The 16,804-nt window shown below is 38.6% G+C and overlaps 1 protein-coding gene across 1 annotated transcript in view; it reads left to right on the top strand.

Moving 5' to 3' along the window:
- Positions 1-16,091, top strand: part of PRKCH (protein kinase C eta) — a 110,986-nt gene extending 94,895 nt beyond the window's left edge. Inside the window, exons 13-14 of the mRNA XM_026670165.2 lie at positions 12,255-12,398; positions 14,503-16,091. Of these exons, the coding sequence (XP_026525950.1) occupies positions 12,255-12,398; positions 14,503-14,649 (291 nt within the window). The 3' untranslated portion in view covers positions 14,650-16,091. The remainder of the gene's footprint in view (positions 1-12,254; positions 12,399-14,502) is intronic.
- Positions 16,092-16,804: the final 713 nt, after the last annotated feature.

Raw genomic sequence — 16,804 nt, 5'->3', positions numbered from 1 at the left:
GCTCTAGCACTTAGGTCATTAGAGATGAGTACTCCAAGATCCTTGACAGAGCTTGGATCGTCAACAAGGTTTTGACTATTCAGCCTGTATTTTATTTTCTGATTTTTTTGCCAATATGTAGGACAGAGCATTTATTTGTTGAGATTTGAAGTTGTCATTTGTTTGACCATTCTGATACACAGTCAAGGTCTTTTTGAAGGGTAGCAGTATTGGCTGTGGTGTTGAATAGCTTTACATCATCAGCGAAGAGAACACAGTTGCTCTTGATATGATCTCAGAGTATGAAAAGAGTTGGTCCTAGAACTCAGAGGCTTTCTTCTCCTATTTGTTCATTAAAAAATAAATTGAAAAATAAGTGGAAGAATAGGCTTCATTTGTTCCAATACTCCATCTGGTTATTGTAGCTCTAAATTGTAGCTCTAATGCAGTAGGGTAGATGTGTCTGAAAGAAATTGAATTCATTTTGCATTCCTCATAATGACCTTTTGACTCCATTGTTCCAGGGTAGGGTGGGGATTAGAAATAATGTTCTATTGCAGGGATGAACAACCTTTAGATATACACATAACAACTGGGATGAAAATTTAGTATTTAGTATTTTAGTATTTGTTTGATTTGTCAATTGCTTACAAGGTACAGGTATAAGAATAAACATAGTTTTGAATACATGAGATAGATACTTATAAGAAAAATAAAAAGAAACAATAGGACAGGGATGGTAGGCACGATTGGTGCGCTTATGCACGCCCCCTACAGGCCTCTTAGGAAGGGGGTGAGGTCAATAGTAGATAGTCTAAGGTTAAAGTTTTTGGGGTTTGGGGAAGAAACCACGGAGTCAGGTAGAGTATTCCAAACATTGACCACTCTGTTGCTGAAGTCGTATTTTCTACAGTCAAGTTTGGTGCGGTTAACCTTGAGTTTATAACTGTTGATTGCTCTTGTATTGTTATGATTGAAGCTGAAGTATTCATTTGCAGGTAGGACATTGCAATGTATGATTTTATTTTTTGTTTTTGTTTTGCAAATGTTTCATTACCCAAACTGGGAGCTTTGGCAGGTAAGGCAGTTATGCAAACTAGATGGAGCCATGTCAACACACATAGGCAAGGCCAGGGTTATTTTATTTTTTTAAACCATTTGGATCCTATTTTAGGGCTAATACATTTTTGCACATTTTCCCTTTGAAACAAATGCCTGTAAATGGGCCAACTTGCATGTTTAGTTGGAGGGATCTTTGAGGGTTACAGAAAGTGAACTTTAAGACAGAACGTAGTCCTGGAGCCTCAGTTGACCCATCTTGTTCTATTTGGAGAACAAGTTTACAAGTTTTAGGAATTGGGAAGTGCAGGGGAAGTTTTTTTTCTTTCACCTCCTAGCAGTTACAATGTGTTTTAAGTTATTTTCAATGTTGGAAATTATGGTTTCCTCATTTAAGACTGCATGTTTACCAAAACTCCCTTTTGAAAGTACTGTTTTGAAAGTATTATTTTTTTGATTTGCAGAAGAGATGCACAAGTAACAGATCTTACCAAATTCCGTGCCTTTGTTCTTGTTTAAAAGGACCCAATAATTTGGAAAATCGAGTGAGTGTTTGTTGGTCAGGCTGAACAATTGTCATAAGACAGTTGGGCCTAACTTATGTTAAGGACATGCTTACTATGCTCAAAATCAACATCCTGCTAAATTATAATTTAGTATTTACAAAATATATTTCATTCTGGAACAAAATATCTTTACATTGTTTTCTGAAATGACATATACATTTTGCTCTATTGTGAAAGTATTGTTATGGTTGATTACATAATCAGCCAGATGTTTAGACAGGGTTTGGCATTTTTATCCACCTATCAAGTCCTTTCCAAACACCTAGAATAGGCAGGTGATGTTATCTGATGATGTTAAAGGTATCCTCCTAGGGTGTAAGCTACTCCAAGTAAAGCTGCCTTTCACAATGGATTGATGGTAATATTGTCAATGCTGATGGTATTCAAGCAATGCTCCAGATGTTTTGGAATTTCACCCAAGGCACCTAGTAATTATTATTATTATTATTATTATTATTATTATTAATATTTTGTTAATAGCTTATTTAAATGCCTAGTAGTCCTCATCTGTTCTAGTCACTTGAGTTATGAAGTAATGTAAATCAATTAAACATTAAATCAAAACAAAATTAGTATTATAAATCTGCCTCAGCTGTCATTGCCACTCAAATGTTTTGTTTTCCCAAGGCATTTTGGAATGTGCTTGTCCTGCTTTCTCAAAGTTGCCACTTATTCCCTTCCTAACACATTTGTGCTATAATTTTTATTTAAGCTTCTGAGAATAAGTTGAATTGAATTCAGTGAGGCTTGTTTTTGAGCAGACACTTGGGGAGGTTATATTTGCAGCATTTTTAGCCTAATTAGCAATTCCCATCTATAAAAGATAAAACAGTGGCCTTTGGAAACTAATAAGGATTTTCCTGTACAGAAATATATTTATGAGAATACTCCAGTAGTTTACATCATCAGAATTTCCAGTGATTCACAGAGGGCAATGTATATGAATCTAGAACTCCCACAATAGCCACCCAACCAAAAGAGATCTTCTTCACTTCACAGTTCAGCCCAGTTCTAAGCCTTTGCTAGATCTCTTCAACTTCAGTTACCCATATTCCAACAGAAGAATGTCCCTCTCCCTGATCCATCAACTTCATTATATGATAGCTCAATCATAAACAACATGCTCTAAATCAGGGTTAGGGAGTTCATGGCCCTCTAAATTGGGCTGAATTATAATTGTCAGAATTATAATATTGCTGGGAATTGTACTTTCATACTAGTGGGATCTCATCCCAGGTGGTGATTCATATTGCTCTTTCAAAGATGGAAAAAGATGCGTCAGAGCAAAACATGTTTACTTGGTCTGTATTTCGCATCAGTTCAGTTCATTTTTATTAACATTTTGTGCAAGATAGGAGCCAATCCATCTAGGTGGCCTTTACATAGGAATGTTTTCAGGTAATCTAGAGATGTTACGGGTATAAGCAATGCAAAAAAGTGCAGTTCTCATTGTGCTGGAAGACAAGAGTAAAAGCTGTGACTTTGCCACCAGGAGAACGGAAGCGAGGAGGTTCAATAAAGTAAGGATAGTGACCGTGATTGTATGATCGAAGACCCAACATTCACACCTTTTGGACTGTTCTGATTATCATCATGCTTGTTATAATGCTGGTTTCATGCATGATTAAAATTGCTGTTTGTGCTTTAAATTATATTCATAATGATGTCATTTACAATCTAGAGATTTTTAATTGTATTTTCTCTCTGGCTGCAGTGATATTGCATGATGGCAGTGCCCTTTTGACTTTTTTTAAAAAAATCTTTACCACGGATGCCCTGGTTCACCACCAGTGAAAATTTTATTTTGGGATATACCCTGAACTTCTTAGAATTCAGAGATTTCCCATCTGTTTCAAACATTGGTATTTATAAGGGCTTTAAATACCAAAATGAAATCCACCTGGTTTCCAGATTTCTCTAGTCTGTAAAGCACTCACTCATTGACCTCGTTTCTCAAATACATTGATCTTACATTTTATTTTAATAAAACCATTGTCTTCCTAATACACATTCTTCTTCCATTCTCCATGCAAACTCTGTTTGAAATCCAGGATTTCCCCAATGAGAAAAATACAGGTAGTCCTTGACTCACAGCAGTTCATTTAGTGGCCATTCAAAGTTACAATGGCACTGATAAAGGTGACTTGTGACCATTTTTCACACTTTGTGACTGTTGCAGCATCCCCATGGTCGCGTGATCAAAATTCAGATCCTTGGCAACCGGATCATATTTATGTGTCCCGGGATCATGTGATCATCTTTTGCAACCTTCTGACAAGCAAAGTCAATGGGGAAGCCAGATTCACTTAACAACTATGATACTAACTTAACAACTGCAGTGATTCACTTAACGGTTTTCAAGATGGCTGCGCACATGGATGCTGCGGCTGGCCACTTCTTCTTTCAGTGTATGATGTGTGTGATTCTGTGTGTGTTTTGGATTCTTTCCTTGATTGAATCCTGTGAGGCAAGAGTCATCTATAGTCAGCAAGCTTTGATAGTATAGTGTTGGTGTGGTGTTGCGGGTTTTTGGTTCAATGTGTGGAGGGTGAAGGATATGTGTTTGTGTTTATTTTCAGGGTCATGATGTGCACTGAGGATGGTGTTTGATTTCGTTGTACGAGGTGACAATAAACTAAACTAAACTAAACTAAATGTGGCAATGAAGGTTGTAAAATGAGGCAAAAATCACTTAACAAATGTCTCACTTAGCAATAGAAATTTTGGGCTCAATTGTGGTCGTAAGCTGAAGACTACCTATATACTGCAATTTTCTTTGGATTGTAACTGGTGCTTATAATTAATTATTCAATGAACAAAACTAGGAACTAGCTAGATAATTAAAGAGTTTTATTATGCTTTTCAATAACCTTCCAGAGTAATTTTAAAACAATTCTACAGTTCCTACTTTTATTTTCATAATAGGGCTGAGCCAAAAGCTGTACTGTCAGATATTTTTCATGAAATGAGACTTGACATGGAAAGAAATTTTCCCATCTGTGTCACTTCTGCAGCCTGTAAAAGAGGTTGTGAAACTGGGGAAGGCCTTCAACTTACCCTTCAGTTCCCAGAACCAGTTATGCCATCTGGTGTGACTTTCCCATCTCCTCTGAAGGGCACCGGGTTAGAAAAGGCATGCAGGCATTTGCTGAGGGGGAGGGGGTGTCATAGGATATGAATCTAATGCACATTAATGCAGTTACTTGGCTTACAGGCTAGTTCTTTTGGACTTAACATTGCAAAGCAGGGAGTAATCCTGCCTTGAGATTCTGAGAGCAGGGCACAATATAAATGTAACTATGAATGAATGGATTTTTAAAAATAGCCTTCCGGCCCTAAGCAACTTTCCCTATTCTTTTCTGTTCTTTCCTTGTCAAGCAAGAGAGGTATAGTATCAGGCAAGCCATATCTTGTGTAAGAATACCCCAACCTTGTTAGGAATAACATGGTTACCTAACGTAGTTTGGGTAAAATAATATATATAAACTATGATAATGAGTTTAAGTGTGTGTCACTTTAAACTGCAAAGCATGTAATTTTGGGTGCGGTTGTAAAACCGCCATAAGAGGGAGCAAGAGAACTTGATTGATTGCTGGCTTACTGGATTGCTTGCTGACGATGATGGATTGATGGTTTGATAACTGCGTGTTCCCTGCTGTTGCTGAAGGAAGAAAGGAGGTTTGACTTCTTCATATCTCTACTGCGAGGAGATATATTACTGGACTGATATTTGTAAGTTTACTGACCTCTTTTTCGACACTGGACTTTGCAACTGAATAATCCCCGGATGGACTGAACTAGTGAATGATATATGGACTGTTTGACTATGCTAAAAAAACTCTTACTGGAATAAACTATTTAACTAGCACAGTGTATCTGTTTTACTGAGTGTAAGCTACAAAAACGTTTGTCTCACATATTTGCCTGCCTGCCTGACTGCCGTGCAGGTTCTGCTAGGGTGTATATCCCTAACAAACCTATTCCAGATCCAGACAGATGATTAGTCCCTGGAACAATACATGAATTTGCAGTATTATAGATTATAGTACAATCTATGGGTTATAGATTCACTTTATTTTGGCACAGTTGGACTTGATCTAGGACCTGAATCTACAACCAATATGAGACTATAACTGTGTGATTTAGGCTCAGGCCTACCCATAAATAGCCCCATTTTTTTCCTCACAACAATCCAGAAAAGATTTGAAAAAGCCAAGTAGCACTTTTGCAGATTAACACAGTTTAATTTAACAAATTATATATCAAAATTTTAAAAAATAAAAATATTTTTGCTGCTAGAGTCCTGATTTGAGACTCTCATAAACTGACACAGTTCCCTCACAACATCAGCAACTCTGGTAGTAAGTACTCCAGAAGAGAAACTTTCCTTGCGGCCAAGTAGTAATTTGATTACTATGTGCTGTTTCCATCTTTCAGTCTTTTTTCCATTTTCTAACATATGAACATTGAAGAACTATTTTCCCCTCTTTCTTACAGCTTATTCAGCCCCTAGTTTTAATTATAACCGTTGCTTTGTTTAAACAACTATTCTTTTTTTAAGAGCAAAGCTTTGGAGAAAAAATTATCTGTTCTTGTTTTTAATGCTAGTTCCTTTTTTATGAACAAGGTGGCTGGATTCTTAATCCCTTTTTTTATTTATTTTATTTGTTTAAATTTATTATTAGACTTCTATGCCACCCATCTTGTCAAGGCAACTCTATTTAGAAGGGCAATCAGATTAAAATTAATTTTCTTGTCTTACTCCTTACATCAATGTTTTTGTTTTGAGAAGTTTATTGCATGTCATTACTCACAGAAGGGTGATATTTATCCTTCTTTTAATCTATAAGCCAATGTTATTTCCAATGCCATCCCTTACCTTATTTAAATTTGTCTTTATGATTTATTTCATGGCAATGGCGAATTCCATTTAAAGAGCTTGTTTTCAGAACAAGAACAATTTTAGATTTCCTGAAAGGACAAGCATTATTGCAGTAAAATTCAAAAAGTCTACTCAATTCAAAATTCCCTTGGCTCATGTTGGATCTTTCATAAAGTACAAACACCGTAATAATGTTGAATGTTAAAAAATTGAATATCATATTTGTTCAGGTTAGATTCTGTTATCTAGAGTTTTCTTTCTTCTGTTTTCAATTTACTTTACTCAGTTAACAACAAAAATGTACGTTTGTTTGCAATACCAAATGAGTAAGAATCATAACTATGACAGTAACTAGATAGGTTGGGTGTAATAAAGTAGCGCCATGAATTAAATCATTTTATGCTTGCAGGCATAGTAACTAAACCCTTTCTCTTCTTTTCTGGGGCACTATTTAATATAAAGGATAAATCTTTTATAAAAAGGCCCTGAAAATCAAATGCCTGTTTTTCAGCAATATTAAAACAGGAAGAAAAAAGTCTGTGATTAAGCTATACCGCTTTCTATCTAATCAATTCAAAATAGAGGGTGTGCATAAGCGCACCAACATGCCTACCGTCCCTGTCCTATTGTTTCTTTTATTTTTCTTATATGTATCCATGTATTCATAACTATGTTTTTACTTATACCTATTATCTTGTAACAAACCAAATAAAATAAATAAAAATGAATACATCCATTTCCTCCCTTTCTAAGAATTCTGAAAATTTTGGGAGATGTCTAACTGGTAGTTTACATGACTCAGTGCCTGGGCATTACGGGAAAAAGTTAATTAAGCAAGATTAATTAATATGCTTGATGTCAGGATACCTAAATCACACGTATTCATATGGCTCTGTGTGAGTATTGCTTAGTACAAATACATACTATTAGACTGTATTGATTAATGAGCATGCAAACCAAAGGTTGCAAAACATCTTTGTTTTTCAAAGCTGGTTTCGTTCATGATCAAAAGTGGTGATCATCTTTTAAAGTGCAGTACATTCACTTTGAAGCATAATCCACAAATGGTTAGTTATATTTTCCTTTTGGCTGCAGCAAGGATCTGGAGGAGGGATAAGCTCCTTAAAAGCTGAACTGGCTTTGAGACAAGAGTTTTGTAATAGGTCAAACAAGCCAAACAAATCAAACAAACGAAAAGTGGTTAGCCAGCTCCAGAGGCAGTTGCACCATTGGGACAAGATAGACATCGAGGCAGAAAGGACTGAATAACAGGCAGAAAAAGCGAATTAGTTTAAACTTCCATCCTAGAGACAAAATCAGCAAATAAAGCAGGTTTTTCTGGCACTCGCTGGACCGGGTTTGTCTTGCAGTCGTCAATAATGCCTAGCAGGCTTGTAGTGCAGACTTAAAGCACAGGCTTCGTTCACAGAGCTAAGAACTTGTAGGCTGGCAAAAAGTGTTCGTGGTGAGATCCTAATTACCAGAAGCTTTTGAGAGTTATGTGACAAAGGAGCACTCCCAGTTGTCCTTCAGCAATCAAACCATTATTATCAAGAGGTTGTAATTGCATAATACCTTGATGTCTCCTCAATACTTATGTGGATGTGGAACTTCCCTTTCAACCCAGTTGTTTTTCTGAAACTTAGAAGTGATTGAAAAGAGAGCGAGTAGCACTACTTTGGATCACTTTCTGGACATGCTCATCTTTACTTGCTTGATCTGGATTGCTTGAGTTTTGAAAAAGGAAGGTGGGCAATATATTTGGAAATAGTCAAATTTCATTCTGAGTCGCATTTTATGCTGGAATCAGCAGGACAGAGAGATGAATAGGTTAATTGTCTGGAAAATAGCTTTTTCAGAATTAAGTTCAGGACACTGTTTTATTTCAGGATTCTCCTCTTTTGCAGACAGCAAGTGGCCATGTGTCCTTTTTAATTATGAACAGTTTTGCCATTTGGAGGACTTCTTTTTTGTAGGTAATAATCTCCTGGAAGTTCTTTCCTGTTCAGATGTCAACCCCAAGAAACACTGAATAAAGAAAAGCAGAGACCTGAAATTTCCCAGCATAGTTTGCACCCATTTCATACAATAAGCAGTAAGCACCCAACTTTTCTGGTTACAGACACAGACTTTTCTGCTATGGCATGTTTGCTATTATTTTATATTTATAATTATAATTTCTAGATTAACCGATCCATTCACTGATGAGTAAGATCTATAAGGAAATCGGTTTCTTCTTCTGTAGAAACTGCACAAACAGTTAAATGGAATGACATCAACTATAAGGAAAGGAGATGTGATTAAGAAATTGATAGTTTTACTGAGAAATCCTTCAAAAGTAATGGTTTGTTTATTCAAAACATCCTATTGAATTACATTTTCAACTTGAATGCAAACTATGAGTGATGCTTAGAGACCAATTATTATTATTTATTTCAAAATGGAGCTGTGAACCCAGGTTATATAGATTCACCTCAGCTGAAGCCATTTTGGACAGACAAAAGGCTTCTATGATATACCTATTCTCTAACACATCTCCTCTGTGATAATCTCCTTGCCTTCTTCTTTTTTCTTTTCTTCCTCTCACTCCCCCTCCCCGAATCTTTATCACATCTATGATGCAAAATTTCTGGCTCTTTTCGGTCATTCAGGAATGTGTTCCTTTGAATCAAGAGTTAAAGTCTTTCAATAATAATAATAATAATAATAATAATAATAATAATAATAATAATATGGTGATGATGGTGATGATGATGATGATGATGATGATGATATAAACAGAATTATGTGGTTGCCTAGTGGTGAAGATGCTCATGTCCCACTTGGAAGGTTGAGAGTTCAATCCTAGGCAAATCCTAGGCAGATGTTTCTCTCCAGGGTACAAAGAAAAAAATATCTGCTGTGAATGCCCATATACGTTTAATTTTTTTTATTAGGAAGCACCATGGAAATATTTGTAGTGGAAGTAACTGTATATAGTTACTTTATCTGTACATGACATTCTCACACCTGCAGTGGCTTCCTCATTCCCTGCCATGGAAAAAAAATCTGTGTTCAACCTTTGAAATAAGTGGAAAAACTATTACGAGTGTCAAGCAGGTTTGCATAAGACTGATAAAGCATTGGGTCAACTGATTAAAAATACCGTATATGCCGGCGAATAAGACGACCCGGCGTATAAGACGACCCCCCAACATTTCCACTCAAAATATAGTTTGTTATATACTCGCCCCCTCTTCCGCACGCCTTCCACTTTTGCACTTTTTTTTTTTTTTGAGGCATTTTGTGCACCGTGAAGCGAATCCCGTGAAGCCGAAAGGAGCAGCCAGCCTTCTCCCAGCTCCCAAGGAAACGAGGCTCGCACCGCCGGGCTCCGCTGAGGTATCCGGCTGGGGCTGTCAGGAGTTGTTACCGCTGGCGCGGCTCCGCGCTCCAGTCCCGCGTTGCCTCGGGAAGGAAAGGCAAAACCAGGAGCCGCGGCGGCGCTTTGCAATGGCAGCAGCGGCTCCTGGTTTTGCCTTTCCTTCCCGAGGCAACGCGGACTGGAGCCGCGCGAGCCACGTCAGCGGTAACAACTCCTGACAGCCCCAGCCGGATACCTCAGCGGAGCTCGGGCGGTGCGAGCCTCGCTTCCTTGGGAGCTGGGAGAAGGCTGGCTGCTCCTTTCGGCTTCACGGATCGCTTCCACGTGCGCAAAGTGCCTCAGCCGCGGGCAGCCGCAGTGCTTCCCAATTACTATTTGCCGGCGTATAAGACGACCCAGCATATAAGACGACCCCCCCAATTGGAGGCATGTTTTTCAGGGCAAAAAAGTCGTCTTATACGCCGGCAAATACGGTAAATGAGTTTCCTAAGGTAGCTGCAACTTTTTTTTCAGATTTGTATACAGTCTGAAAACGCTGGGCTACCTTATGAAGAGTATTGTATTTATGTAAGACACAAAGAGATTGGACTGCCATTTGTCAGAAATGATGTAGGGTCTCCTGCTTGGGTGGGGGGGGGGTTGGACTAGATCAGGGGTCGCCAACCTTTTGGACCTCAGGGACCACCAAACTCATAATTTTAAATCCCGCAGACCAGAGACCCTGGAAAAATCCCCAAAAAAGTCTGCAGGAAAATTCCCCACCCGATTTTCCTACTGATCTATCATTCTTTATTTGGGATCGCAGGATACCGTCTCCAGCTCTGTTCTCAGGGGAAGAGAGAAAGAGAGAGAGAGAGACTTTTGGCTTCATGCAAGGAAAGCACCAGAAGCAGCAGAAGTCTTTCTTTCTCTTCCCCAAAGTCCTCCAGAAATGAGTCTTTGTGAGACTTGTCACGCCAGTGCAGCCTCTTGGAGTAGGATGCCTTGCAGGATCCCAAAGATTCATTTCTGGTGGAGTTTGGGAGAGAGAAAGAAAGACTTTTGCTGCTTTTCTTGCGTGCAGCCAAAGGCAGCAGAAGAAAGAAGCGGAAAGCAGTAGCCCGGTGGCCAGGCAAGGCGTGTGGCGTGAGTGGGGCAAGTTCCCCTCTTCTGCCATTTCCCCCCTTTCCTCACTACCTCATGTTGTTCGCAATGCAAGCGACACAAGTCTTCTGCGGTGCAGCCTTGTGTTCCCCGCAGCCTGGATTAATTGCTTTGGGGGGTGTTTTGGGGGTGACGTTTCTCTGTGGACCACCAAAATTTTCTCATGGACCACCAGTGGTCCTCGGCCCACTGGTTGGCGACCACTGGACTAGATGACCTACAAGGTCCCTTCCAACTCTGTTAATCTGTAAAAAGCACTTTTTCCAATCATTTTCAAATTGTGCATAGGTCTGTTAAATACTGGAGAAATCAAAAATTTTGGACATAGAGGCCACTGCCTATAAAGAGCTTAATTTGGTACCACAAAATACATTAAGAGCTCCACTGTTTACAAAAAGCACTAGAACAGTGCTAGGAGATTTGGGATTAAACCATCATTATCACCTTTGTTCTTTGCATATATTAATGATGTTACATGCTAATAAATTGTCTGTATTTGCACCATATACTCAGTATGATTACTGAATTAAGCCAATTTTGAGTTTACAGGTAGTCCTCAATCACAATCCAAAGTGTACTGAAGATGTCTCTTCAAATAGGGATGAAATATATGTATATTTATGTGTATGTATGTATAGAGCATGTGTATATGTGTGTTATGTATGGGTATGGGTAAATATATACTTTCTTTTGAGAGCAGGCAACAGAATTTCATTTTTAATGTATGCCAGTGATACACAAAAATGACAATAAAGGTTATCTTATGTTTTATAATCTGCGTGTGAGATAGGCCAATACAGGTAGTCCTCGATTTACAACATTTTCACTTAGTTACTGTTCAAAGTTACAACGGCACTGAAAAATGTGATTTATGACCATTTTTCACAGTTACACCCTTTGCAGCATCCCCACAATCATGTGATCAAAATTCACATGCTTGGCCATTGATTCATATTTTTGACCGTTGCCATGTCCCAAGGTAATGTGATCATTTTTGGCAACCTTCTGACAAGCAAAGTCAATGGGGAAACCAGATTCACTTAACAACCAGATTAACAATTGATCGACTGCAGTGATTCACTCAATGATTCTGGCAAGAAAGGTCATAAAATGGGGGGAAATTCACTTAACAACAGAAATGTTGGCCTCAACTGTGATTGTAAATCGAGAACTACCTGCATTCAGATATTGGGTGAATATTAAACTGATGTTGCATGGCTGAGAGTTAATCTCTCCCCTTTCCCCTTCCTTTTTTAAATAGTTCATGACAAAGAACCCTAAAATGCGACTTGGCAGTAGTGCCTTGGGGGGAGAGAAGGCAATTCTCCTGCATCCATACTTTCAGGAACTGGATTGGGACCTGCTAAACCAGCGCCAGATTGAGCCACCTTTCCGACCTCGAATCGTAAGTGTTTAAAATGGTGAGGGGTGTGTGTGTATTGGTCCATGCAAGGACAGATCACATCCAGTAAAGGAATACATGCATTATATGCAAAATATATAATGGTTCAATCTGAGTCCAGCCAATATAGTAGAGAAATGGAATAGTACATACTTGATCTGAGGTGACTTCTTTGACATTTCCTTTCCTTTCTTTCTTCCTTTCTTTCTTCCTTTCTTCCTTCCTTCCTTCCTTCCTTCCTTCCTTCCTTCCTTCCTTCCTTCCTTTCTTTCTTTCTTCCTTCCTTCCTTCTTTCTCTCTCTTTCTTTCTTCCCTCCCTCCCTCCCTTCCCTTCCTCTCCCTCCCTTCCACCTTCCTCTCTCCTTTCTTTCTTTCTTTCTTTCTTTCTTTCTTTCTTTCTTTCTTTCTTTCTTTCTTTCTTTCTTTCTTTCTTTCTTTCTTTCTTTCTTTCTTTCTTTCTTTCTTTCTTCCCTCCCTTCCCTCCCTTCCTCCCTCTCCCATCCGCTCCCTCCCTTCCACTTTCCTCTCTCCTTCCTTCCTTCCTTCCTTCCTTCCTTCCTTCCTTCCTTCCTTCCTTCCTTCCTTTCTTTCCTTCCTTCCTTCTTTCTTTCTTTCTTTCTTTCTTTCTTTCTTTCTTTCTTTCTTTCTTTCTTTCTTTCTTTCTTTCTTTCTTTCTTTCTTTCTTTCTTTCTTTCTTTCTTTCTTTCTTTCTTTCTTTCTGTTTTAATGAATTAATGCATTGCCCAAATTGTGCTTATGTGCTCTTGCTGGGATGCTACCCACATTCAGAACTCATATTGGCTACTTCCAATCTGAGGAATATCAGGTTTACATTTGTTTGCCTGACCACCAGAATCTAACCAAAGGAGGAAACATTTGTTTATTTATTTGTTAGTTGTCAAAGGTCAGGTCAAGTCACAAGGGGTCCAGGTGCATCTGGCACATCATTATCATCATCAGCAGAATTAGAAGGGAACTTGGAGGTCTTCTAGTCTAATTCCCTGCTCAAACTGGAGACTCTGTGCCATTTCAGAAAAATGGAAGCCCAGTCTCTTCTTAAAAACCTCCAGTGATGGAGCACTCACAACTTCTGAAGGCAAGCTGCTCCACTATTAGGAAATTTCACCTTAGGTTGCTTCTCTCCTTGATTAGTTCTTTGTCTTGCCTTCTGGTGCTTTAGAAAATAAGTTGACTTCCTCTTCTTTGTGGCAGCCACTCAAATATTAGAAGACTGCTATGATGTCACCCAGTGGTGGGATTCAATTTTTTTTTACTACTGGTTCTGTGGGCGTGGCTTGGTGGGCGTGACAGGGGAAAGGAGACTGTAAAATCTCCGGTCAGAGGTGGTATTTGCAGGTTCTCTGAACTACTCAAAATTTCTGCTACTGGTTCTCCAGAACTGGTCAGAACCTGCTGAATACCACCACTGATGTCACCCCAGTCCTTCTTTTCACTCAACTAGACATACTCAATTTCTGCAATCATTCTTCAGAGTTAAATTTATATCTTGCCTTTCTGTCAGAAGGCAGCCTATATAGCAGTTCCTTCTCCAATTTTCTTTTATGACAAGAAGATTGGCCATGGCTTGGTGGGCATGGCAGGGGAAGGATCCCATTCCCTCCCCACCCCACTAACCTGCTTTCCAGCTCCGTTCTCCTGTGCAGGGCAACCAAAGAAGACCCAGCCGATCAGCTGGGACTTGGGAGGCAGAGAATAGATGGGGACGTGGCCAGTGGTATTTGCCGGTTCTCCAAACTACTCAAAATTTCCACTACCAGTTCTCAAGAACTGGTCAGAACCTGCTGAATACCACCTCTGCTATGAGTGAGTAATTGGCCCAAAGTCCCAGCAAAATTTAAGGGCGAGCCATTTGGATTTTCCTGGTCCTAGATCAATATTTTAAGCCCTGCATCAATTCAGAACATATTCAGAATATACTGTCAGTAAGAAGAACTCTTCACATTGTCGGGTCATATTTCCTGACTCCAGTGAGGAGATAAGAAACTATTATCTATAGCTCAAACTATGTGTCCTGCTAGCTTCTGCAACACAGTATCCTCCAAGTAATAGTCTAATAATCTAATATTTTTTTTGTTTCATTTACCAGAAATCAAAAGAAGATGTCAGTAACTTTGATCCTGAATTTTTAAAGGAAGAGCCGATCTTGACTCCCATTGAAGAAGGAATACTATCCATGATCAACCAAGAGGAATTTAGAAACTTTTCTTATACAGATCCAGAATTAGAGTCTTAGCTCCATGTTGACTGGACTCTCTATTCAGCAACAAAGAACGATTGGAATATGGGATTGCCTAGACAGGACCATCCAACAGGCAGACTTATATTATGCATCAGAGTAAAGAGGAGGAAAATGAGCTCAGCAGGAAGAAGTAAACAAATGACGCACAAAAGAGGAATGAGTAGAGCTTGTTAGCTCTGAAAGGCTACTAAAGTAACTTTGTAGTAACTGTGGGGAATTTCTAGAAAGACAAAACCAACTCTGAGCCAAAACTACCTTTCTGCAGCACTGATTTCCCACAAAATAACTCAGTTGAACTACTTTCTTCAATCAAGGAAGCAAAAAGAGAATAAGGCTGACTGGTTTGAACGGTATTAGGGAAAGGTTACATGTGCTACCACTTTGCTTAGAGGTTATGGGTTCAGGTTTCCTCAAACCTGACTGAGTACACATCTGTTAGAAATATTTTGGGCTTCCATTTACAAATATATGGAATTACACATATTGACAGGAAGGAAAGAAAAAGGGAGAGGGAGGGAGGGAGGGAAGGAAGGAAGGAAGGAAGGAACGGTTCCATCATCTCTATCTTTATCATTATCTACCAGATCCATAAGAAAAATTGGTGCAGAAGGGGAAATCGGCTGCGGAAAAAAATTGTGAATTTTTTGGTCGGAACCCGATTTGGTCGTGGTCAGAAGCGTTCATGACCAGAGGTTCTACTGTACTGGCAATCAGTTCAAAAAGGGGAACACCACAATGCACTCTCGTGTTAAGGGACATGTGTCCATGTGAAGGAACAGGAGAATCAATCCACCTGCTACCTCTGCATTAGAATGAGGGAAACATTATCTGCAAATTTGTAAAATACTGAGGTTTTGTATATTTTGGCTAATTTAGTTTTTAGGGGTTTCTTCTTCTTTTTTATGACTTTTATTCTTTTCTCCTGAATTTGCAGAACAAAGTGCAGCTGATTCTGTCTTTTTATATAAAGACAATTTTACTTCGATTCCCTTTACTAACTGATGGCATTTCTGACTCTTAGCTGCTTGTTTTTTTTAAAAAAATTGAAATTTAAAAAATGTAGCGGTTAAATTATTTGTCCACCTATATGAAGGGCAATACACTGAAGCTATTTGTAACTTAATTCATGTTCTAAAAACGAATTAAGAGAACCCACACAATATTTGATATATTGTGGACATGTGATGTCTTTGCCTCGAGTAACACGGAGCTAGGAGACTCTTGATCAAGCCAGGAAATTTAATCTGTTATTGTTACTATCTATATCCATTTTCAAAGCATGTAATAATATATGCAAGTATCCTGGTGTTACCAGATTCTGCTTTATTGATCTCCAAGCACATCAATCCACACTTTAATTAAACCAGATGTCAACTTTATTCATAAATCAATTTGAACTGTAAAGTAATACAATAAATTCACCAAAATATTGAAAAGATGAGTGGAAGTTTGAAGCTGGGTAAAATACAAGAGATAATATAGAATACAGTCCCCAAATATCTGCAGGAAGCAAACATATAGTATCATTTAGCACGTAGCAAGATGATACTACTGAAATCCTCAAATCGGATTATATTTAAGGATATTCAAAATTTATCTTAGAGTATCATGCAATCCCTGCCCCCTCCCCCCAATCATAAGGACCAATCTTGGGGAATAAAATATAGGGTTATTTCCATCTTTAATTGAGAATACTTTGTCTTCTCAGTGAGATTCCCCATTACTTTCTACTTCCCATAATACATATGTCCCATGTCTGCCCTGAACATTACTGAAATGGGACTCAAGAAAGCACCCAAAATCAATGATATGAGAGAATTGTTTCATTCTGTCTAATATTAGAACTCTCCTTAAATGGACTTGCATGCTCAGTTCAGTAAGTTATTTGTCACCTGGGATATCTATTGTTGGTGACTTCTGTACCCAAATCAATATAGCAGCCAGTTCTCAAGGGCAAGCTTATGAAAAGGTACAGCTAAAGTGTAAAGTTTTGTTAATTTATTATATTGGGTCAACTTATACCACATTCCATCTAAATGGTGAGATGAGAGCTATAGGCCCCCTTATTTCCTCAGATATCTGATTACAGGTATATAATCACCACCACTTGGCTGATTTAATTTACAAGAATAACTGTTTCCTGAAATGT

Source organism: Notechis scutatus, chromosome 1, assembly GCF_049901735.1.
Source record: "Notechis scutatus isolate UNSWTSFEM ecotype Mainland chromosome 1, rNotScu1.2, whole genome shotgun sequence".
In the NCBI taxonomy this organism is placed as follows: Eukaryota; Metazoa; Chordata; class Lepidosauria; order Squamata; family Elapidae; genus Notechis; species Notechis scutatus.
This window is presented reverse-complemented; position numbering and strand designations above follow the sequence as displayed.